The sequence below is a fragment of the Diadema setosum genome, chromosome 3, assembly GCF_964275005.1.
Source record: "Diadema setosum chromosome 3, eeDiaSeto1, whole genome shotgun sequence".
NCBI classification, from domain to species: domain Eukaryota; kingdom Metazoa; phylum Echinodermata; class Echinoidea; order Diadematoida; family Diadematidae; genus Diadema; species Diadema setosum.
In genome coordinates this window covers 26796611-26821128 of record NC_092687.1, presented here as the reverse complement: position 1 = coordinate 26821128, position 24518 = coordinate 26796611, and the positions used below count along the sequence as shown (strand labels likewise).

Below are 24518 nucleotides of genomic sequence, written 5' to 3'. Positions count from 1 at the left end.
GGTTTAGGGTTAGGTTAGGGTTGTATTTATGATTGAATTGGCCATAAAATTCGTCGAGGGACATTAGTAGGGAGTCCTTCCGAGACTAAAAAGTTGAAGATCAAAAGAAAAAAACGGGAGAACGGGAGGACGAAAGATGCTATGGTGTGGAAATCGGCCCCGCCGCTGTATCAAACTCGCGTAAACGCCGTTTGGTGGGGCTGCATTCACGAGTATTATACTGTGAAAGAAAGCCCCTCCGCCGTGCTAATGTACCGATGAACGCCACATGGTGGGGCTGAATTCACGGGTATGAAACAGGCGAGCCGCCATTAGTATTTATTAGTACATATCGTACCAAAATACAAATTACTTGGTTAACCCTAAAAGGGCCGGGGGGGGGGGGGGGCAGAATCCGCTCCCCCCCCCCTCGACGTTTCGCGCTATAATTCTGTAACGCGAGAAGGCCTCGTCGCGAGGCTTCTTGACTTTGTTTGTTCAAGTCTCGCGCAACTTTTGAGACCAAATCTGCAACGTCCATGCATACTTTTGCGAAGCCACGCCCATTTTTGTAACGGAATGTCGCCCCAAAACGGGCACAATTTTGTGATTTAGTGTACATTTCCTATGGCAAACAGTGCTCTGTCATGAAAGTCATAAAAACCTGATTATTTTTTACAATTAATCACTTTTATTGATTAATTTTGTGCTAATTATGGTAGAAAAGTGGTCAGTGACAATTTCCAATGAAAAACAAAGAAAAAACAAAAGTTGAAAAACAAAGAAATAGATAAATTCTGAAAACAATAAAATACATAAGAATTGAAATGAGTTTTGGAAGTTTTTGTGATGTACAATTGTTGAATATGCTAAAACAGATTTACAGATCAAAAATGAGACTCTCAATGCTTTTAATTAGGCTAAAATATGATCTTGAGCTTAATTTGCATAATTAATTAATTAAAATTAGAAATTGATTGTTTCAAAAAACCTTATGACACAATCTTGTAGATTATGATCCTATGATATTATGGGGGGGGGGGTGGGGGCGGAATCCATCCCCCCCCCCCCCCCCCCCCCCCCCCCGGTCTGAGCATAGCCAAAAAAGCCTGGCCCTTTTAGGGTTAAGGTTAGATCTAATTATGTTATGGAAAAACTTTTTGGAAAAGGAAAAACAAAGAAGAGTCCCCCTTCATCTTCCTCTTTTCTGAAACTTATAGACGAGAAAGTATATATATTTTTTTTTACTTGGCCTAATACAATGTATGTAGCACTTGACCTTTGAACCCTTATCTGCTATCTCTCTCTCTCTCTCTTTCTGAGCAGGTGACCTCCTGCGGATGGAGCCGGTACCCACGATGCCAGAGGAGGATCTCATGTACTCAGAGGTGGCCATCATGTCAGGTGGGTTGAAGGTTAACTCTGTATGCGCCATGGTGTAAATCCCCTTTTCGCCATGTTGTTCTGAGACCGCATCGTAGCCATGCTTTGAGAAACCATTCTGTTTTTCAAACCTATGTAACTTTTTATAGATATTTGTTATGCTGGACTTGTACTAATGAGTAAACTTTAGAGAAAATGCCAAGCTTTGCTCCATGATACACATTTTATGGCAAATGATTATTTTACATTATTGTCCAGGTATGACTTTTGCACACACTTGTAAACAGAAACTTGGAATTAGCAAAAATCTCTAAGGTAACACCGCTTGATATTAATTCATCACATAATGCTAGCTACATTGTACATGTGACAGAAATGGAATCGCGCGTGACACTTCTATTATGCTGTGGCATTTGGCGATTTGATTCGGCACGCCGTACACCGGGGTACCGTTGTAACCCGGGGTACCGCGTTGTATAGCGCCATCTCATGCCCATTATTTATAATGCGTATCCGAATTCAGACACGCCGATTCTGAATTCGGATACGGCAAAGTCGTCGCAATGAACTAGCACCATATAGGTGTTTTTCGAAGTACACTTGCATGCATTAATTGATGCATAATCACAAATAAGAAAACATTTTTGTGCATAATAATACTAAAAAATATTTTGACACATTTTTTGGTAAGCCAGGGTACAGCGCTGAAAAAAAAAATAATTAATTCAACAAAATGGCGAATTTTCATTTGGTACCCCAGGGTACCAAATACTGCATCATTTATCGATTGGTTTGGGCGGGTTATGTGTATTTGAACAAAAATATGTGAACATGGATTTCCCTGCCATGTCTAATGCCCCAATGGACAGCTCAATTGTAGAAAGAGAAAATTTCCAATCATAGAGAAAAGTTTTCTACTCAAAATGTGATCAGTTTTGAAGAAGCATGCTCAAGGGAAAATTTCGACAAAATAATTTAAGTGTGTACATAATGAAACTCTGTGAGGGCAGATTTGTGTGGTACATGTGTAAGTGGGGACACTCGGGTGGTCGTTCATAGTATAAACAGTGTATCCTTGAAACTTTTGAAGCATATCACTGTACCAAATTTCTAATCTGCATATTTCTTTACTTTCATACCACGTACACTTAAGATATCACTATATAGTGAAGAATCCTCTAGTACATGTATGTTTTGTGCGTGTGTGTGTGTGTGTGTGTGTGTGTGTGTGTGTGTGTGCATACTTTGTGATCCATGTGCAGAGTATCATTTGAAAATACTTCAATTTTGACTTTGAGAGCGTTGGGACCCCGGGTTGGTACCCAAGACATTAGAGTTAAACTGTAAAGACGCATGAAGAAACCAGGCGAAGCAAGCGATGTCTCATGTCTTAGTACCTTATTTTATTAGAGCTCGAGTCAAGACTGCATGACTGTCACAACCAGTACTAATACCAAACTGACATCCCCTCTAGTTAACTTCAGAGGAGTTACAACTTATGAAGACTGACTGTTTCTACAAAATCCAGACATCGTTCATCACCTTACCATAAACAAAACTACCTTAACAACTGTCACTGTATTCTATAGTGACAGTAACAGCTGACCATTTGTGATCTGGTCTGGGGACAGAATAGAGGTGATAAACTCTAGGGGGCTCGTCAGTGGTAAGGGGTAAGGAAGAACCACAGATACATACAATGTTTTCACTTAATGTGTCTGCCCATATAAAGAGTTGCCTTATTAAGCTTTCAAGTGTAGTCCCAATTTGCCTGACTCTGGGACAAACCCGTAACAATAATCAATATTCTGGCCAGAATTCACCAAGAGTTGTTTGAATTTAGTGTACAGGTAGGATCATGCAAATTTGTTCAGCCTGAATGTTCCTTTGAAAAGATATAATTGGAAATGGCAACAGATGTCTCGTAATGGATGCATGCTGACACGCGCATGGTAGTGTATGCTATATCTGTTGTAATGATTTTAAAATCTCTGTGAATTCAGGCCTCTATGTTTTGTCTGGTACACATGAAGAGTTTTGTTGCAAAACGAGCTAACTCCATTCATATTAAGTTGAGATATTTGTAATTAAAGCTGCTAAAAACAGAAAATAAAAAGAAAAATCAGCATACTTTTAATCATAACTTCTAGAATATTCCTTGTTATGTCACAAGTGAGGTTTTACTGGAAAGGTTTACTTTTGCTCTGTCTGATGATTATCTTCGAAATGTTTAAAAATGGTGCTTAGCTCATTTTGCAATAAAACTCTTTCCTTATTCGATCCTTCTCTCGCTTCACCCTTTCTCTCTCAACAAGGTGGGCGTGATCAGAGTGGGCGACCTCTGGTGACTTTTCCTGCTCAGAATCATGGGATTCTGGAGTCGCGGGTCAAAGCCAGCGGTCTGGATCGGATCCTGAGATACTACATCGACGTCAGCAGGTGAAGTAACGTATTGATGTTGTCCGAAGTGGACACGCACTGCAGTAGGTTGACCCCAAGCAAATGAAATTGTGGATTGAATAAGTGCACCTGTAGGTTTGCAATGAAGATTAACAGCATATATACCTTAGGTGATACATGTACATTATGTATGCAATTGGGAGCTGGCAAGTCATCCTGATTCTGAAGGATGCTCCCTGGAAACATGAATGATACTCCCTGGAAACATGAATTCAAGGGATGGTATAGTATTGGTCGAGATGTGGATTCAGCTTTTAGCTTTTGGCAAGATACTTAGAAACCACTTTATGATATGTTTGAGAGCATACAATTCTAAGAGGAATTCAAAATTTATTTTGTGAAAATTGTTTTTGAAATGGCTGAGATATCCAAAAACGAAGTAAAACAAAGTGATACTACAAAAAGGTTGGTTCCACCTTTTATTAGGACCGCTTTGTTTTGGATATCTCAGCCATTTCAAAAGTAATTTGCATCAAATGAACTGTGAATTCCTTTAGAATTACATACTCTTTCATATTTCATAATAGTTTTCTCATTATCTCAAAAGATTATCATAAAAAACAAACCGCTGAAAACCTGAAGCCCCATCTCAACTAAAACTATGCCATCCCTTTAATCATTAGTTATCCTGTGCTTGTTTGTAAAATATGGGCATATATCTATGGTCCAAATGGAATACATCTATGGGCCATAGATATTTTATGTACTTGGTGAGAAAAAGCAAGGGTAACAATTTTATCTTTTTTGTTTGTCGGAAATGTAGATCCAGATGAATTCTGAAGAGTAAATTCAAATTTTAATGAAAACATAACTCTTACTTTGCTTTACTCGCCCCTTGTGCTTTCTTGTCTTTCTTTCGTACAAGTGTAACTGTTGCAGTGCTAGCTACATATAGTATTTTAGCAGTTAAATTTTGTGCAGCTGTGATGCGTGCACATACCGACAACAATGCACAACATGAAATACAACCAACAGGGCAGTGATTTCATTCTTGAAATGATGAAAATATTCAGTGGATGATAGACCATTTAGATTACAGTATTAATGATTACTAAAAGATTTGTCCTGATAAGGAAAGATGAAAGCCTCTGTGATTTGGCAATTTTTACCTTTGGAGAGATACAATGTGACCTGCATTCACGGACATGTACATTGTATCCCCTGACTGCACTTTGGAATATCTTTGATTTTGACTGTTGTCTGATGACAGACCTTTCACATGATAGTGTTGTGGTGCTTTTAACTCGCGAATAATTTTTATGACTTCTATTAAGAGTAAAGAATTATGCTGTGTGACTAGATGTTTTCCATTCAAAGGCTGTTTTGACATTCATGAACACCAATTTTGTTTATCACGTGATAATGATAGGATTGATTCTCTGCTTCTTCTCATCAGTCCAAATGGAGGTGAAGCTGTGGCAATGCCTCATTCCACACTTTTACCGCTTTCCATTCAAACTCCTGCCCATGCCAATTTTCTGTGTATATTAGCTCATTCTCCCTCACATGATAATGATAGTATCAATTTCTTTCTTCTCCCGTCCAGCCCGACCACAAAAGTTCACGGCTTTGCCTTCCTGGCTGATCTGCGTTTCTCTAACCTGGATTTTATATCCCTGCTCAAGTCTTCCCTCAATAGTCTTCAGGTAATCTCCTCCACCAACACCAACACCTACACCAACACCAACACCAACACCTACACCAACACCAACACCAACACAAAACCAACACCCAACACCCTACACCCAACACCCTACATCCAATGACCAACACTCAATACCAACACCAACACCAGCACCAAACACCAACACCAACCAACCAAATAATGAATGAACTAACAATCAAATTGACGAACAAACCAACTGAAGCGACTAACTCTGCAACACATCAACCAACCAAATGATCAACCAGTCTACAGATGATTACTGGTAAACAAATAAATCAAACACACAATGCTTTAGCGAGGAAACAAAGAGGACAAACAACCAACTGATTCATGCAAATAAACTAAAAACAAGCAAACATGAAAATATTTTTTGAAATGTCGGGCAGTGTTGGAAATGACTTTTCAAGTGTACACTCCCGTAGGAGTACCAGTGTTTGGTCATCTGTCTCTTACAACCAGGTAATGCACACAATTGAAATGCTGTTTATGCAAACAAGGATTTCATTGGCAAATTTTGCTCCACCAGGCACTGATGAGTTTTGCTTCTGTATTTCAAATATGAAGTCAATTTGTGAACCCACAGAAATGCAAGATATAGCTATTTTGGGAAACTAGTGTGTCTGCATGTGTCCTCAGCTTGTGTGTTCAGCTCTATAAATCTCCTCTGGTCTAAACTCAACCCTTTCTGTACCAGGGACTTTGGATAGTGTTTACAATTCTATGGAGGTTTTTGTTTCAATCCATATTGAAAGCACACAAAGGGTTAATGTGTAAGGGCCTTCAGGAAGGGAAGCCATATTAGCGGTTTGCTTGCAAAGAGAAAAGGACTCTCAATTCTCCTATTAAAGCATCCTTCATGGTTGCCAGTGGAAGTACGCGATTTGACTTCTCCTTCTCGTAAACATCTTCATCGTCATGTTTGACCTTTTATGTGCTGGAAGCATGTTTTTCGTTCTTCTGGGTGAATTTTGTAGGTCCTCATACGTGTAGTTAAAGATGGAAAATTCAACATAGGCATTTACAGAGGCAGTGCAAGAATTTTGTGAGTTAGGGAAGCAGCGAACTCATTGTTGAACACAATTGGAAAGGCTAAATGAAGAATATTGATTTCCTTTCTCTTTTTAATATGAAAGAAAAAAAAATGTGTCGTGGTCGCAGTGTTACTCTGAGCTGTGGAGAATGACGGAGAGAGTGTAGTATAATTCATAAAATGTTTAAGATTTCATATTGGGAGAATCAGTTTGTTCAATTTGATCTCACTGGATGTTGTTTTCTTCCATCTCATTCCGTTACATTTCATTGTGAGAAGAGAAGGTATAAAAATCAAATATTTGATGATTCACACTGTATGCAGGAATAGATTTCAGATCAGTGCATCATATTGATGTGTGTTGTCAGGTAGTGTATAAAAAAAAAGTGATGCCATTTTAAGAAGAGAACACAGAGGGATCACATGATCACTATCTCAGTCACATGACCAATAATGCAGCTCCTACCGACCTGCCTGGGATGTCATGGTACATGTAGATGACTGGTACTCCAACTGCCAAACCTTTTGCACTATCCGTCTGATTTCATTCAAACATTTCTTGATCAGTCTCATGTCTTTCATTCCTTGCATCCAAAACTATGTTATTTTGGCCCAAAGTGTTCTCCCATTACCCACTGACCATCAAGAATTGAGTGGGATGTGATGCAAAATTTTCTGTCTTTTTTTTTTTCCCCCCAGGCTGAAACGACAAGCGTTGTTGGTCCCTTTGTGCTCTACCTCATCCAGCCGCTGGACAAGCGAAGCCTAAAAGACACCCAGACCCTGCTGGCCCTGCGCCAGAGCAAGAAGAAGAAGAACAAGCACCTCTCTACTCCACTGTTTCAGGTAAGTATTCAAAGTGAAATGTAGAGTTGTTCTACAAGGTGCTCCCATTACAACAAACATGGATATGATAGCAAAACCTTGAGATAACAAAGTAAAAATTCTGGTCTCAAAAGTACATGTATTATCATTGAAGTCTTTGATGCAAAATTCCCTTAATTTACAACAACATTTTAATATAACGAAACAAAATTGCCAGTCCTGAAAACTTTGTTATAACGGGAGTTGCCTGTACCAGATATACCGTAGTGTAGTAGTTCAATAGTTTCTGGTACTTTCTCGAAAATCCTGGCTTCAAGCCAAGCCCTCTGCAGACGCTCCTTAAGAAGATGGCACCCTACATATCCTTTGACCTACAGTGTATGTGCACAAATGTTTTACTAGCCGAAAACATGATGTGAGTAGTTAGGCATGCTATGGAGAAACACAGTGATAGAATGTAGTATATAGAAGGTATTAATCCTTTTTAGGAATAAAGTTAATGATCTTCCACCTCAGAGAAGATGTACTCGGAACATTCTTGTTGCTGGAGACAATATTTTCATGCATTGTAGCTTTAGCAAATGCAGTGGACTTGCGAAATTTGTGAAAATAAAGTAAGAACATTTAGTACTTCTCATAGGCCAGGGAAGAGGCGAGACAAATACTCCTACAATGTAGGATTTTTGTGGACATCAAACGGAAAGAAAACATCAGTGTTGACATGTGCTTCAAGAACATCAGTAAATGCAAAATGTTTCTCCAGTGATTTATACCCCTTTAATGTTATGTCATAATTGAACATACAGTACTGCATTTGAATGTAAGAGATGATGGTTTCCTTTTCTCTTTGTCACCTTAAGGTCACCATAGTCAAAGATGAGATGGACCTATACAACCATGTGGACAAAAGCCAGCTGACAGCGGATCTCGGCGGCTATCTTCAGTATTCTCATGCAGCTTGGATCAGGTTCAGAAAGGTATTTCCCTGCAAAATGGTGAATGTGAAATGGTAGATGCGAAATGGTAGTCAAATTTTGTGATGTACATAATGTTCCACTGTCCTCTGAATGCAAGGAATATACAGTTTTGTCCATAGCCTTCCTCCACTCAAAACACTCTTCGTGCACTTTGGCATCCATTGTTCTTCATTGTTTCCTGCGATGTATTGTTTCACCTTCAATGTCCCCTATGGCCAGTCTTTTCTCTTGTTCAGGGTAGACCTTTAGGGGTTTCAACATCTTGCAGCAACCGGCTAAATTTTTTCTGCAACAGTCTAAAACATGTGTGACATGCTTTCTCAGTGCCACGCCAATAACTGATGGCATGCAGAAGACAACAAGTTTGCAAATGACCTCAACATTTCCTCAAAGCTACCAAAATCAGCGGTTAGGCAACACTCTTTCTTGTCCTCCATTCACTTGCTGCCAAAGCAAGACAATCGCCTCTTCTTCAGGACATATGTGACCTTGCACCACAAAACAAAAAAAAAGTCGCCAGACGTGAAATTTTAGTTAAGAGAATATTCTGAAAAAGCAGACTTTAAGCTTTAAAATGATGTATAACTCATATCAAATGGACTCTCCTAACCTATCTAAATATTGGAAAGAAAGCACACACTCAAGAGAAGTGTGAACTGAGAAAAGAGGCTCTGAAGTACAGTGTCTATTCAAGCGCTTAATCTTTACCAAAGCCATGCTGGCTGCGCGATGAATGGGACAAAAAACAGGATGTAAACTACTGGAGTGACAACAATGAAGGGATTATCAGATCAAATTGAAATTGAGCATGCCTTATTAACACACTCTGTCCTTAGTTAATGCCAACTTTCAAAGCAGTAGCATCATCCTTTCAAAAGTTATAGGAGTTGAAAGTGGAGAGTGTGTACAAGGTTTTTAAGAAATGAAAAGAAGACTCTAAAGGTACACTTAATCACACTATTCTGCCAAAAAAATGTTATAGAGAAACTGCTAGAAAATCATACTTTCCTGCCCATCTTATGATCCCAAATTTTAGCATTATGTAAAAGAAGACTTACTCTTCCAGAAAATTTGAATAAGTCAAAATCGGCTCGGTTGACCCATTTCACCTATTTTGAGTCCTCACACAAAATCAGTGTGTGCGACTTTTTGTTCGTTTTGTGATGCACGGTCACATATTGACAGATGCTTGTGATGTGATAAAGAAGTTTACACCCAAGCATGGTTTTAAAATCAGTCCCTTGTCTTGTTTCTCTCTATTTGTCCCTTTCTTACGACGACAAAATTTTGGTGAGATGGCTTGTCTGAGGATGACCAGTGTTCACTGCACAAAGTGTACAACTTGTACATCTCAACTGCACTATCAATGATAGTAAAACTGTAGTAGAGTAGAGTATTGAACTTATTTCCTGGGAAACAATAAAAAACAAGGCCACAGAATTGCACGTATTCAGCTATGTCGGCACAACAAAGCTGGTCTTCCATGAGGTCAATACAAAAAGTACAAACATATTTATAACAAATAAACAATATTACAAAAATGTCGTACATCAAGCAAAGTAAGAGCAAAAACATGAATAGGTCATAAAAAGCTACCATGTGATTACCGTAGAAGTATTACGAAATGTTCGAATGCACACTTAACCGGAAATGAAATTCGTCTGTATTAATATAATCAAGAAATCACTGAGGCCATGAAAAAATGGATAAAACAAAAACAAGATACATGTTGTGGCTGACATGTTTATAAAACAAGTTAAAACGATATCATGTGAGCTGAAAGAATAAAACAAAAGAAGATAATAATGAAAATGGTGATAATAGTGTTAATGATAATGATAACAATGATTTGCTGTTGTTCAACATTCTTTATTATATCAATAAACAATGTAACATGAAAAGCCTAGGTTGTCTCCTGGATTAACCCGTTGAGGACGGTTTGATTTTGCTACAACACTCATTTCCCATAGACGCTTGCCCGAGTATACTCGGGACTCGTCCTCAACGGGTTAAACAGGAGGCACAAGGCAAAGACAAAGGACAATACGGAAAAACATGTAAATACATCTTACATAGTCAAAAACACACACATAATGATAGTCATGATAATGATAATGATAATAATAATAATAATAATAATAATAATGGTATTTATAGTAGTAATAGTAATAATAATGATAATTATAACATTTTGTGAGAGTGATGATTATAATTGCAGTAAAAATAATAATAATGATAATGAAGATAATGATGTGGTCTTCCTGTGTCCAGAGTAGCCTCTTCATTGTTGACATAGTTCTATCAGCGGACAATACCATTATAATTACTCCAGCGTTGTCAGGTACTCATTTTCAATGTACGCATGGGTCATGAGGGACATTGTGGGTAAAACGGTTTGTCCATCGTTTTCAACTAAGTTGTCCTTCATGTTTTGAAATTGTTTTTGCTGCCATCGTGCAGTGTGAGAGTGCTGTCTGAAGTTCACCCCTTTGTGTGGGTGAGAGGACTTCAAGTTTAAACTCATTGACAATTAAGGTCACAAAATGTACTATGCTTGATATCTAGAACTCTTTTAGACTTTTCATCTGCCATTGTTACCGTTCCCATTGGTTCCACATGCAGTGCATAGTAAATCATGGCAAATTTCACTCATTTTCTTGCCAAGATCTTTGCAAGCTTGATATTACCTCCAAATGCAAAATGGCTTTTGAAAATGTTGACTCTCGGGCAAAGGGCATAGAAGCAAATCAATGAGCTAGTACGCGTCACTAATTTTGGGACTTTGGCATTTCCTGTATTAATAATCATATAAATTATCTGTGGCTCGTACAACATGTTTGCACAGTAAACACATGAAGCAGGTCTCATGGGAGTCTTTAGAGTATTGCTGCACACTTCTTGGTCTGTATGCTCTGTAGGAGCAAGGAAAACTTTCAATAATTTGCGCCGAGGAAATTCCTTTCCGGAACATCTGTAATACCCTTCTCAAGGTCTTTGGCATGAGGGATGCTGGTCCATTTCTTTTTCTTGCGTTACCACTTACGTATAGCGGCAGGGCTTGTGAGTTGTCTCCACATTTGTAGACTGATACTACATGGTCTACAATATGCCTTGATAGTTTCTGCCATGGCTTGGACTACAACTTATCCGTGCAATAAGTGGATATTGTATGCTCATACAGTGTATTTCTTTATCGTGATCAAGTCAACTACACTGTATTCGTAAATTGCTGTGACTTGGCTACCAAGATGACCACCTCATGTAAGGTTAGTCAACCTATTCTCATGGTTGGGCATGCATCACTTCTGGTGTAGCTGGAGTGAAAACTGATAGCTCTCTTTTACAGTAGGCCCCTATAGTGCGGAGCATGGAGTGTGAATCGGTGTGAACGCTGTGCATGCACACGCATACCATGTGTGAATCTATGTAATATGTGGTAATACAGATGACGAGGCATCAGCGTTCAAAATCCTTGATCATCCATTCTTTCATGTTCTTTATCACCAACAGTTCTTGTGGCTGCCACAAATGTTAGGATGAACTTCATGGTGACAGTTTCATGAGATTTCAAAGCCAATCATGGTAGAAAGGCAGATAATGTTGTCTCAAAAAATATGCTGTTCGTGCACTGAACATGGCTTTGTGTTCTAATACTTGGCCACCACTAAATACCTGGATGTCCGACCATGAGAATAAATACGCATTCATTCTCTTCACACTGGTGTATCTCCCGCATTACTGCTCCAATACTGTTGTTGTAACAGTATGTTGCTATTACATGCAATGGTGTTACTATCACATGGTGAGAGTTAATTATGCTTCCCCTACCACCACCACCACTCTGTAGACTGTGGAGCCATTCTTCATCCGCTACGTGGAACTAATCCCAAAGCTGCCTGATGCCTTTGCCCGTCTGGAGGAGCAGGAGAGCTTTGATCTCCGGGAGACGAGAGAAGAGCTAGAGAGCCAGAGAGAGAATATCAAACAACTCATTCAGGAGGTTTTCAGGTGAGTGAGGGGGAGCGACCTTGGCACCAAGTTGCTTGCACTACGGTTGAAGCAACACATACAAAAATGGAATACCATCGTTGCAAAGTCAACTCGTACTGTAAAAACATAAGCCAGTTGTGAAAAGTGTCTCAGGTGATATCAACATGAACAGGATTAAAAGGGGCCTTAGTGTATGATTCAAGCAAAATCCTTTTCAGAGGCAAAATGACAAACATACAGGGAAGCCACACACACTTGGACTACCCACAACATGTACTGTCTTGGAGGGGCTATAGGGACACAGAACAAAGAAAACAAAAGGGGTGGGTTAGACGTCCAAGGCAGGGAGCCAAACAGGTAATGAGGGGGATTAAAGCAAGGTAGAGAACAGACAAAGGCAGAGGTAGAACAGTGATGATCCCAAGGATCATAGGGGGTAACCTGTGAAGGATAAAGATGAATAGGAAGGCAACATCAAGCAATATCAGGAACAACACATACTTGCCAACTAGTAAGAATTTATCAGATTCAGTAAGATTTTTTACGTTAAAAATAGCAAAATCAGATTTTCTGTCAGAGAAATCAGATTTTTAAACAATATTTAGATATACCTTTCATGTGTATTTTCCGAAGATTTGACCGAAAATAAGATTTCTAACTTCAGTTTGCATATAAAATAAGATTTTTGCAATCCACGAGTAAGATATTTCATCTTGAAATGTTGGCAGGTATGACAACACCAAGGTAAAGAATTGGATAAAGAGTTAAACAGCAACAGCAAGAGTGAAAGGTGTGTGTGTAGGGGGAGGGGGGGGGGGGTGAGTACAAGCAGATGCTTAGATTACACACAACAAGCACTGGCAGAGAGGGGCTAGGAACATGAAACAAAGAAAACAAAAGGAGTATGATAGGAGTCAAAAGCAGGGAGCCAAACAGGTAATGAGGGGGGATTAATAATCCAAGGGGATGAACAGACAAAAGGTAGAGGTAGGGCCAGTGATCATCCCATGATCATAGGGGGGCAACTTGTTGAGGATAAAGATGAATAGGAAGGCATCATCAAACAAGATTAAAAACAAAACAAAACAACAACACTAGGGTAGAGAATAGGAATAGAGTGAAACAACAGCAGCTAGATTGAAAAGGAGGGGAGGTAGAAGCAGACACATATGTGACCCGCTACAACAAAAGGATCCTAAAGTCGTTGACAGGAGAGCCGAGCATGGCCCAGAAAAATGCTATTTTCAGGCCTTTCCTTTGATCATTTAGCTTCGAAATTTCGCCAGTTGATAGAAGATACATTAGACTACAAAATTATGTTAAAACAGAAATCCGAATGTTTTGACAGATTTTGGTGATCTGACTTCAAATTTTCTCGGCTCACCCGTCAGCGACTTTAGGATCCTTTTGTTGTAGCGGGTCACATAATGGACTTCACACAATCAGCACTTTATGGGGAGGGGGAGGGCTATGGTCATGGAACAAAGAAAACAAAAGGGACAGGTAGAAGTCAAAGGCTGGGAACCTAACAGGTAAAGAGAGGAGGATTAAAGCAGAGGGGTGAACAGACAAAAGGCAGAGGTGGGCCAGTAATGATCCCAAGGATCATGGGGGGTAACCTGTGAAGGACAAAGATGAATAGGGAGGCAACATCAAACAAGATAAGGAACAACAGTGGGATAAATAATGGGAAAAGAGTGAAATATTAATATATACAGCAAGAGAGGGGAGGGAGTACAAGCAGACACATTATATGGACCACTCAGAACATGCACTGTCTAGGAGGAGCTAGGGATATGGCACAAAGAAAACAAAAAGGGGTGTGTTAAGGAGTCAAAGGCAGGAAGTTTAACAGGTAATGAGGGAGATTAAATCAAGGGGGTGGGCAGACAAAAGGCAGAGGTTGGGCCAGTGATGATCCCAAGGATCATAGGGGGCAACTTGTGAAGGATAAAAGATGAATAGGGAGGCAACATCAAACAAGATCAAGAACAACTCAAAAGGTGAAGAATGGGACAAGGGTGAATTATAACAACGGCATGGATGGATTAAAGGGGGGGGGGGGGGGGGGCTCAAGCACAAAGCCTTACAACAGTTGTGTACTAGAGTGTGACAGAAAATAAAGGCGAAAGGCAACTAACAAATGCAATGTACATAGCATGTCAATCTACTTGTACTGCAAAATAAGTACATGTTTACTCAGTAAGGATAGAGTAAATTCACATATATCTACAAAAGAATGTATTTATATAATATGCGTGTATGCAATTAAGGGCTTTAGAATAATCTGTAACGAAAGGAAGGGGGAAAAAGATGAAAGAAATTAAATATATGCATGAAGTGAAATGAGCAATGTAAGGAAGGACAGCAAATATTAGTCATTTCCCTCTAGATGTTGAGGCCATGGGGTTGGATGGTGCGAAGTCGTCTCTTCCAAAGCGCCTCTCTACTGGTTCGGACTGTCTGGACAAGTACCAAAAGATTCAATGCCCTGTGGATTCATGTGCTCACTCAGTGATTAGGGAGATTGAAATAGTGGTCAACTGGAGTGTTGAGCTTGGCTGTGTTGACAGTTGATCTGTGCCCATAGGAAGCATCAGATATCAAAAAGAGATTGAAATGACAATAAGGGTATAGTAAGGGTAAATTAAGATGAAAAGCAATCTCTGCAGCAACTAATGCAACAACATGTAAAGTAACATAACAAACAAAAAAAATCACAGATGATGGAACATGTATTATGTCATGCATGAAGCATATTGTGCAAAGTGTTTTATTGCTTGATTTTTGTAGACCACTCATGGGTAGCAAGGGCATGCCATTTTTATATTGCAATTATTGCAACACAGATTTATCAGCAAGATTCATTCAAATATGCTATAGTCTTTAGGATTGCAGATCAAATGCTATTTCCCAATTTGGAGATGATATGTAGCATTTGCTGTGTGGTTGAGTTAATGACTGCAGTTGTATTTGTGAAACTAAACCTACAATTGTACCATGAAATGTATAGCCCATGCTTTGTGGTTGATTTAGTGATTGCAGTCAAATTTGTGAAACTAAAACTCCCACAAAATATGTAGCCCATGCTGTGATTCTTTCTATAAAGCACTTCAGAAGAGTAATAAAGGTTAACTCTGTACTAATACCTGTGCTGTTATATTAATCCAACCAGGGAGATTAGCATTGACAACATCAGTCAACAGTGCGATGACCTCTTGGCCAAGATCAACCAGTCTGACGCGGATGAGACGTTCGCTGCCGTCGCACAGAAACCAGTCTTCCGCGAGGTTCGTCTCCTGGCCGAGTACTGCCGGGAGAAGCTGACCATGGCTCAGCAGCGGCTGGACGTTGCCGTGGAGAGGGTCGAAGGTCGCTTTGCGGACAAGCTTGAGGACCTGGACTTTGTGGATGAGGTGAATGAGGTGAGTAGCGGGCCAGAGTACTTGTTAACTTTCTTTCTGCGTATGATCTGCCAGCTCTAATCGATGTCACCAAAGAGATTTTTCTCCTCTTCACCACTAGAGGGCGAACTATACAATGGTGTCTGAGATTTCATGGGGGCTGCCATTACCCACGTAGTAATGGCGGACTTTTCGCGTAGTGAAGTAACATTTTTACAGCGCGTATTTGAACTTCTGAACTTTTAAGTGAGTCCGCACTTCTAGATTTGGCTGCTCCTGGTTTGCTTGTTTGCGAGCGTGTTAGCATTAGGGGTGAGCCTACAGCCTTGTCTTCCAGTTCCCCCCATGTGCTCACAAAACAATAGTACGGGGCGTATGCATACTCCACCCTCTAGTACATACTGGGGAAAAACTCTTTGGATGTCACAGAGCTGTCGGAGCCAGGGCAGGGTTTCTTTGGTAGGATCTGATAGGTCCAACTCTATTCCTGGGGTGGGCCGGGATCAGGACATGCAGACAGGATGCGATGAGCCATCTGTTCTGGGTGACCACACGGACAGGATGCTGAAAGGCATGATAGACTTCAGCACTGCATATTGGCATTGCAGTGTCCAACTCTTATTCGTAGGCGGTTGAGTGTTATCCCAATCTCTCCTGTCAGGATGGGCTTCGGGTTGGGGTTATTACTCAGTAGATAGAAGTGTTTTTATGTCATGCTTGTGAGTTTCAGACTCACTAAGGTCTCAAGTTGGACTCAACAGAGGGAACAAATAATGCTGAATTGAAATTTTCATCACGATTGTTATCACTTCATAGTAATCACGACATGAGATGACGGCAATTCATTGAAGTGGATTGGTCATTCCAGTGAAATGAATGAACATGTACTGAAATGAGAAACCTTTTTTTTTTGAGTTTGTACCTCTGTTATACATAAAGATCATGATAGCCTGAACTGTGAACCTTTTTCATGACCTTTGCCCCACAGATGAGGGTGTGGCTGACCCGAGACGGACCAGCCGCCCTCAAGAAACTGGAGATAGCTGACTCCCTGGGACGGGCGGAGACACTGTGCAACCACTTTGAGACGGGCGTGGCATCTATGGCTGAGGTTTGTGGAATGTAAACCCTGTAAAGTGGTTCCTACTCATGCAGGTGTACTCTTTGAAATATCCAAGTGATGGTTATTCCTGGTATATACTAGTATGGCTGTGCTGCAAAAGTGGAAATTTTCTTTGCAAATTTGTGCTGTGCCCTACACCAGAAGTATCGATATGCACTGTAAGCTTAAAAATTTGTGATGTAAAATTTTCCGTCAAATTTGCGCTCCATTGGACAAGCCTGGAAATGAAAGTATGCATGAAGATATGGAAAAAAAAGAAGAAATCGTGCAGAAGTATTTGTCATCCTCCTCAAAAACAAAACACAAAACAGTTACAATTAAATTTTGCTGATATTGGCACAATGTGAGAACAAGTGTGTACTTTCTGACTGTGTTTATGCACATATGAAATATAATTATGTAAACATAGTGTATACATCATTTCTAGTTTGTTTTCTGTCTTGATTACTTCACAGGATAAGTTGTCCCTGGCCCAAAATCTCCAGGATCGCGCCAGAGCGATGACTGTCAATACCAACGGCAGCATTGCCAGTTTGAGGTGCGGTGTGAGAGATCTACAAGGTTTAATGGATGACTTTCGTGATCAGCTGGACGACCGACGCCAGCTGCTGTCGGCTGTCCGTAACTATTACAGTCTCTATGAAAAGGTGAGTGATTGTACAAATACATTTTTCCCTCCACCTTTCATACCTCTCTATCCACACAGGCACATTCACATCAACGTTAACATTGCCAAACAGAATAATGTTTACATTTAAAGTCTCTGAATTTCATTGCACCCCTGTAGATTTTAAGTAATAATAATGGGGCACCATCCAACTTGGCTATAAAAAAAAATTATTTTTCATTTTTTATTTTTGTACATTGTCAGAGGAACACCCTGTGCTCAGGTAGTTTTTAACCTGCAAATTTTTGTGAGAAATTGGTTGATTTTAAGGTCATTACTAGTGCTATTGCTATCTCACAAAACTAAAACCAAACTGGAAATCAGTCGGTGTTGAGAGGTTGACCTTAAAATTATGACGTATTTCCAGTTGCTGGTGCTGGGCTCGGTGTTGAATGTCGTTGACTGAACCAAGCTCCACCGTTTGTGTTAGCGTTTTATATGCTTTTTTGCCATTGGCTCACACTAGCCCAAGGGATTATCATCTTTGTCATTTCAAGTTTGGTACTGGTGTGAGTGTTGCCGTGCGAGACCCACATTCACGTCCATATATAGCTGCATGTGTTACGTGCAAAGTCCATAGTAGTGCAGTGATCACTCACATAATGTGCACAAACACTCTAGATGTGGCTACATAAATCTGACCCTTGGAGCAAACTTAAGATCGTTGTGGTTTGGAAAATGATGATATTTGTGGCATTTTAATCAGTCTTCTTTATTATGTGTCTAAAACTAAGCAGTCATAACTACATCTTTTAATATTTGACTTTAACTATGTGCCATCATTTTTTTCGTCGCGCAATACCTGTGGACTTTGCGATGGTGCGATGCTAGCACCTAGTGTTGGGGTCAATAATTTTGATTGGTATTGCTTCATTAATCTGACCGTCGGTGTTGGAGCTCGATTTAAGGCAGTCGTTTGGGAGCGAGCACAAGCACTAGCGCTGGTGTTTGTATACCCTCTGGAGATACTGCACCTTTCCAAAAGTAGCATCATCTGAGAATCTCTGAATGAGTCGTAATCTCGTCCTCCCTCTCTCTTTGCAGATTGCCAAATGGTGCGTGAAGGGGCTGAAGTTTCTGCCCCACGATGCCTCCGAGATGTTTGACGACTTCCGCGCCGACCGCCTTGGTCGCCGTGGACACCGAGACGCAGCAGGAGCCGATGGCGAGGAGGAGCTCCAGTGGGCGGAGGAGGTAGGAGCTTTCCTCCAAAGGAACCGCCCCCCTCGGGAGGAGGACTTGACTTCCCTCAGCGAGTTTGCCGAGACGATTGACGATAGGGTGAAGAAGAAGAAGGCAAAGAACTTGTGCCACAGGTACTGTTTCGTTGCTGGCTGTTTAAGCTCTTTATTCACATGATGTGAAGTGATGCATTTCTGTGACCTCCTTTCCTTGAAAGCAGTCTTCTGCAATCATTAAAGTTGAGTTTTAAGGCCTCAATTATAAGAGCAGTTTGGAGGGTGGTAAAACTATTTACTTATTTTTATTTCATTTTTGCAAGGAAGCCCTTTTACACAAAGTTATAAACAATTGCTCGGCTGAGGGACCCTGCATCCAACATGGTGATGTCACTGTTTGCTTCTCAGTGAGTCCTCATGAAAGCCATTCTAGCTTTTTACTGCAACCCTTACCTCCTCTATAGGTTTAGGCTATAGATTTGGTTTAGGTTTTGGTTGGTCTGTTATTGCCTTAATTATGAAAATGTGTAAAGTTATATGTTTACACTAGTTGACTGGTCATCATTATTAATTCTCTCACATAAACCACCACCACATCCATTACAATCACTCCAGCATGCGCTATATAAACTCCTTACACTAAATGAAGACAACAGACATTTGATTTACGTGGATGCCACATTATATTAGGGTCTTGCAAATCTGATAGGTTGAAACCATCAATTTGGTGTATCTTAATTATTTCCTTAATTACTCATGCAAATTATAGATGCTTAATATGGAGGTGAATTATAAAACCCTAAACTTCATTTGTGCTACTCACGGTACCGTGCGCGGAGTCCATTGTCCATTTTTATAATTCGGAGGATGCACAAGTCATCAAATTAGATAATTTCAGCGACACGCGAAATGGGAGGAGGCGTCTCCATGGTTTGGATCCTCAATGTTAAATGGCAGCGGCGCTCCAGGCTTGGCTCCAAAAAGGGGTCTAGAGTGTTCGTCGGGGCGTCCAATCTCCATCAAATTTGTTTGGGTACTCGGTATCGACTTTGAATACGCAACAGGAACATGGGCACGACACGATGTAAATCAACGTCTTTCGTCGAAGTCCAAAAGCATCAATTGTAACTGCTGATGCAACATAATCCGCTCCCGGGATCAGGAAAATCAGACAAGCATCTCAAGTGTACATAAGATGAAAATAGGAGCTGTAGAAAGTTGGTGCAAAGTCTCAGGAAGGTACCATATTGAAGTTTCACGTTGCGAGACTGATCCCCTTTGGAGATTCGTAGAAGTTATGCAACTTTTAAGATGCTTGGAACATTTCTGCTCCTCTGGAGTCCCGAGAAGAAGTCTCAGAAAGGCATTACTCGAAGTTCGCAGGGTTAGGGAAATATAATTGCTCCCTTCAGAGTCTAAAGGAAAAAGTTGCTCTGGATTATAAGGATTTGGGAGGCATGACTGCTCCCTTCCGAGTCCAAAGGAGAAATCGCATCCAGTTATCATTTTCTCTCACCTCCACATCTCATATCACCTCCATCCTAAACATCCTAAACAATCATTCATTAATATTAAAACCCTCTCTCTACATCTCATACGCTAATTGGTTAGCTTTACATGTCAGTCACTGATGGTTGTCGAGTACCATTGGTTGATTACATTTTAGGTTGGGCATAAAGTATCAAACAAATTCTGATTGGTCGAATATTCTTTGGCTCTGCCTATCTTCCTTCCAAACTCTTCCAAAAAAAAAAAAAAAAAATGATTACTAAGATGTGACTTGCCTTGAACTGTCCATTGATGCATAGATCTGGTTTTTTTTACAAACCCTTCGAAGTGGTTGCTATTGTGGTTGGGGTAGAGGTCTGCATAATCTCTCATTTCTTTACTTTCTCTTCCATTGGGTTTCTCTTTAATCTGACCTCAGTCATTAATGATTCCAAGTTTTAGGACAAAGGTCGCCATTTACTCTGGGCTTGGCCGGTCAGTGGCCTAGACTACATTATTCACACAAGGAAGATAAACTTTGTTTTAGATTTTGCTATCTGTGTGAATGGGATAGCCTGTGGGAGTAATATGGGGGAATTCACATATGATCTTTAGGTGCAGTAACAGACTGAGCTCAGAAACACTATGTGAATGGGCAGTTCCTGTATGATTCATAGATAAGGGATGATTTATAGTTTCTGACCCCAGTAGGGAGACCGCATGACCTCTAGTGAGAGCGCATGACCTCTAGTGAGAGGGTATTGGTCCTGAATGAACATATTGAGAGATGGATGGAACAAAGAGATAGCTTAAGTCAAATGAATGTGCTTCCAGTTTGTAAATGGGCACAAAGGATGGAATAAAATCAAAGGACTACATAAACTGGTATTTGGTAAAGCCCCTTTAATAGCCAACTGGCTGGGCTACATTACAATAAGTACAAGTATAAGTATGAGTACAATCCAAGGTGTCCGCCTTGAGTGCAATGTCTGAATAATTCCATATTCATAAATCTTGACCCAGGAAGTTAAAGGTTAGAAATGGTTTTAACTTGATAGTTTCCATGGTGAAATAAAGAATAAATTTGTTATAATCATTCTTAAGATATACTCTCTTCTGCCTTGACATCCTAGGTGTTCTGTGCTGCTAGGCATCCTAGATATGGATGAACTTCCAAGCAACAAGGAAGTTCTCCAGGCAATCAAATGGAAGACAGCTGTGGTGGGTCGCCATAGCGACGGGAGCCAGGAAGAAAACAGGCGTGGTCGGGGTCGTCGTCACCGTGGAGATGGCTCCCGGAAGCGGCGAGAGGGGGATGGCGTGGAGGAATCCGGGCCTGAAGAGCAGAAGCAAGTGGAGGGTGGGTCGGACATTGACGACCCCCTCCTAAAGAGGATAGGCTGCCGCACCCCAGTCACAGAAGTGGATGTCAAAGGCGACAGGTCACATAGTCATTCCTCAAAGAATCGGTCTTCCAAAACAGAAGACAGCAGTAGAGATAAGGTGGAGAAGCAGCAGAAGAGGAGTGGAGACTCTGAGAAAGCAAAAGGAAGGGAAGAGGAAGGGAAGGAGGAGGAGGAGGTGGTGATGAAAGAGGAGAAGGCAGAGGGAGCGACGGAGAGAAGAGGGACCGGAGACCAGTGGTTGCGTCCCAGCAGGGACTTCTGGTCCGGTAGAGTCCCGGGTGTGGTGCGCTCTACTGATGGACATCACAGTGGGGAAGACTATGGGGATGGGGTCAGTGAGGATAGAAACGAGATGATCTTGAACATGCTGGCTCACCCAGAAGCACCGAGGGCGCCCTATCAGTATTTACACATGAACCAGAATGCGAACTCTTCTCCTGGATTTGTGAGTCAAAGCATGGACCCCCGAATCGGACATATGCATGTGAATCCCACAGTGGGGCAAGCCACGCTTCACACTCAATATGCTTCTCCTCATGCCAGCCAGCCACCTGTAGGAGGTGCTCTGCATGGACAGTCGCTGCACGTACCACCAGGAATTGATGGAAGCACATTCAATGTGCCCTTGGGGAACCAAGCCTGGGGGCACCACGCACAGAGTGTTAACCCTGCAGGAGATCCTAGAACTGCCTATCAGATATCCAGCCAGCCAGGAACGGGTGTTTCAGGCTTGCCAGGACACTCCTATACTCTTTTTGACCCATTGACTGGCCAGCCTTACCAGGTCCATATCCAGGCTCTGCAGTCCCCTGCACCAGCTGTGCCAAGGACTCATGAATACCTGCCTGACACTCCAAGGAGTAACCAGGGAAGTTACCCTCAAGGACAAGTAAGGAGTGATGCATATGGACTGCAGGCCTTGCATGCTTTAGTTGGACAACCGCATGGTGTAACCTCAAGTCAAGAACGCATTCACGGTCTCCATATTGGGCTTGACTCACAAAGTGGAAGGAGCACTCCACGAAGCGAGCACCAGCGCGAACTCTCCCCTTATGAGGATGTCCTTGGACGCATTGGCCAGCTGCGTGTCCACGCTCGCCACGCCAACAGCGGCGGGAGGAGTCGCCAGCGGAGGCAGAAGCGCTCCGCCAATGTGCGAGCTGCAAAGTCCGTGCCGAATTTGAGCAGCCTGCTGGCAGGAGTGCGTGTCGGTTCAGTTGAAGACATAGGCGGCAGCGACAGGCAGAGCGACTACTACGCGCGGCTGTCCCATGTGGATGACCTGACGGGCTCTGAAGCTTCACGCCATGCCACAAAGAAATGGGTGAGTCGCTTGAGGGCAGATGAACTCCATGACCCTGAGATGACTAGCATGCGCTCTGCCTCCCCATCACTGTTAGAAGCGGCTGGTGGAAGGAGACCTTCGCGGCCCCTCACACCATTAGAGAAATTTGAGCTGGAGTCGCTGACCTCCTTCCTTAATGACAGCGATGATGACAAAGATGACTCCGCTCCCTTGGGGAATTCATCTATTGTAGTGGGCAACACCTCTGCCGACCGATCGATGTCCCATAAGCTGCCACGTTCAGGCAGCATCGACATTGCAGCGGATCAACGCGAATTAGACCGGATTCGACAAGACTTGTCCGGGTCGTTGCCCTCACAGTCAGCCGAGCTCAACTCAACACTTCTGTCATCCCATCTTGGAGGGCAGGGTTTTTCAAATAGTAGCAATCTTCCCAACCATTCCTCTGGTCTCGGCTCCCCTCACTTCACGTCTACCAAGCACAGTTCAGCGTCACACATGGCTTCCCACCCGACCGACCCTTCCCGCATTCTGAATCACAGGGAGCGGGTTGGTCCATTCCACAGTGGAGGTGCTCCTACAAGTCTCCCTAGTTCAACAAGCTTGGAGGGATCTCATTTGGCACCGATGACCGCTAAGATGAGGGACTATTTCGGGGATGTTGCCGAGACGGAAGATGAACTAATTCGTCATGGCTTGGAAGAAAGACTTCGAAATGTGCACATTGACACGGTAAGGCATAATATCTCCTTGTCAGTATTGTCTGTCTGACTCAATCAATGCCCTTTTGTTGAAAACATATCAAGTTCGAGCAGTTGTTCACTGTAGCAAGTCAAACAACCTTCCAGTACAGCAGAAAGACTGTGCATGCTCATAAACAAACATGAACACAAATTCCATGAAATGAAGAGGGGATAGTGCATTTGTCAATTTCGTGGCTTTGAATACAGTTTACCAAACTTCAGTCAATGTTGAAATGAATAGGATTGCTGGAGTCAGTAAAGTACTTTTATTTGAGATATTATGATTTTTAATATTATTGAACATCTGCTGTATATGTCAAATATTTTGCAAGGTTTTTATTTTCGTGAATTCTAAGTCATTTGCTAATTGTGAATTTAAAAACATGCAAAAATATTAACTCTGATACTGACATGAATGTGACGTGTAGGCATACAATACATTTCTCCATTCAGTAATGTATGTGTATGTGATGTACTCCACATTTGCAAATTTAACCACTTGTGAAATTGTCGGGAAGTCGTGATTTGCAAAAAATTAGACTAGCTAAATATACACTTGTATTGCGTAAAGAGTACTTGAGATAGTTCTGTCATTAATGACACAGGTTAATGAGCACTCATCACACGACCACCTGAGCACTCCAAATTTCCTCGCCGAAGCCATGGACACGCTGGTCAAGCTGGACGCAGTGGACCGTCAGAATCAGCAAGGGCTCCCTCTTGAGGCCAGACACATGCTGCAGCGCAACCCCAGCCTCCAGCTGTCGGACGAGGGCGTGATCATCGACGGCGCCTCGTGGGACGACGGCCTGGAGCCCGGCAGCGTGGCCACGACAGAGCGAGAGAGTGTGGAGAGCGGCGTGGGGTCGCGGGGTCAGGGTAGCAACCTTTGA

The 24518-nt window shown here is 41.7% G+C and overlaps 1 protein-coding gene and 1 pseudogene across 1 annotated transcript in view; one reads left to right on the top strand and one right to left on the bottom strand.

The window, feature by feature from the left end:
• Positions 1-24518, top strand: part of LOC140246739 (uncharacterized) — a 25441-nt gene extending 923 nt beyond the window's left edge. Inside the window, exons 2-13 of the mRNA XM_072326078.1 lie at positions 1306-1383; positions 3678-3801; positions 5369-5468; positions 7218-7364; positions 8204-8320; positions 12168-12328; positions 15486-15735; positions 16703-16825; positions 17293-17484; positions 18549-18820; positions 21304-23614; positions 24231-24518. Of these exons, the coding sequence (XP_072182179.1) occupies positions 1306-1383; positions 3678-3801; positions 5369-5468; positions 7218-7364; positions 8204-8320; positions 12168-12328; positions 15486-15735; positions 16703-16825; positions 17293-17484; positions 18549-18820; positions 21304-23614; positions 24231-24518 (4163 nt within the window). The remainder of the gene's footprint in view (positions 1-1305; positions 1384-3677; positions 3802-5368; positions 5469-7217; positions 7365-8203; positions 8321-12167; positions 12329-15485; positions 15736-16702; positions 16826-17292; positions 17485-18548; positions 18821-21303; positions 23615-24230) is intronic.
• Positions 10644-11321, bottom strand: LOC140226627 (uncharacterized; annotated as a pseudogene).